Below are 597 nucleotides of genomic sequence, written 5' to 3'. Positions count from 1 at the left end.
CAACTCCTAACCCACCTGCAGTGCTGTGAAGAGGCATGTCGCTGATACATCGTCCAAACCCGTCACCGCAGCAGCCGATGCAGCAACCATCGTTGTCGTACCGTACGTACACGTGCTCAAGCTGCTGCCAGCGCCGCCGTCGCCGCCGCCACCACCGCCACTCGCGCCTCCGAAACCAAAGCCGCAGCCGTCAGCTGCCGCGTCCCCATCGCCGCTGAGGTCCAGCACCTGCAACGCGGTGTTGACCTGCAACGCCTCCAGCAGTGCCGTACCACCCAGCTCACCACAGCGACACCCCGCCAAATTCAGCTCACGAAGCGAGCGGTTGCGTGCCAACGCTGCGCCCAGAGCAGCGACGCCGGCGTCGCCAATGCGGCCCTCCAGGTCGTCACCGCCGTCGCCTCCGCCGCTGCCTCCGGCAGCGGCGGTGGCGACGGCGGTGACGACCTGGAGGGCCGCATTGGCGACGCCGGCGTCGCTGCTCTGGGCGCAGCGTTGGCACGCAACCGCTCGCTTCGTGAGCTGAATTTGGCGGGGTGTCGCTGTGGTGAGCTGGGTGGTACGGCACTGCTGGAGGCGTTGCAGGTCAACACCGCG

The 597-nt window shown here is 67.8% G+C and overlaps 1 protein-coding gene across 1 annotated transcript in view; it reads right to left on the bottom strand.

The window, feature by feature from the left end:
* Positions 1-228: 228 nt before the first annotated feature.
* Positions 229-597, bottom strand: part of VOLCADRAFT_115780 (uncharacterized protein) — a gene marked incomplete at both ends in the record, with an annotated part of 7,341 nt that continues 6,972 nt past the window's right edge. The window contains one exon of the mRNA XM_002945803.1: positions 229-483. Within this exon, the coding sequence (XP_002945849.1) occupies positions 229-483 (255 nt within the window). The remainder of the gene's footprint in view (positions 484-597) is intronic.

Source organism: Volvox carteri (genome assembly GCF_000143455.1).
Source record: "Volvox carteri f. nagariensis unplaced genomic scaffold VOLCAscaffold_1, whole genome shotgun sequence".
Classification (NCBI taxonomy): domain Eukaryota; kingdom Viridiplantae; phylum Chlorophyta; class Chlorophyceae; order Chlamydomonadales; family Volvocaceae; genus Volvox; species Volvox carteri.
Note: the sequence above shows the minus strand (reverse complement) of the source record. Positions and strands in the feature narration are given on the sequence as shown.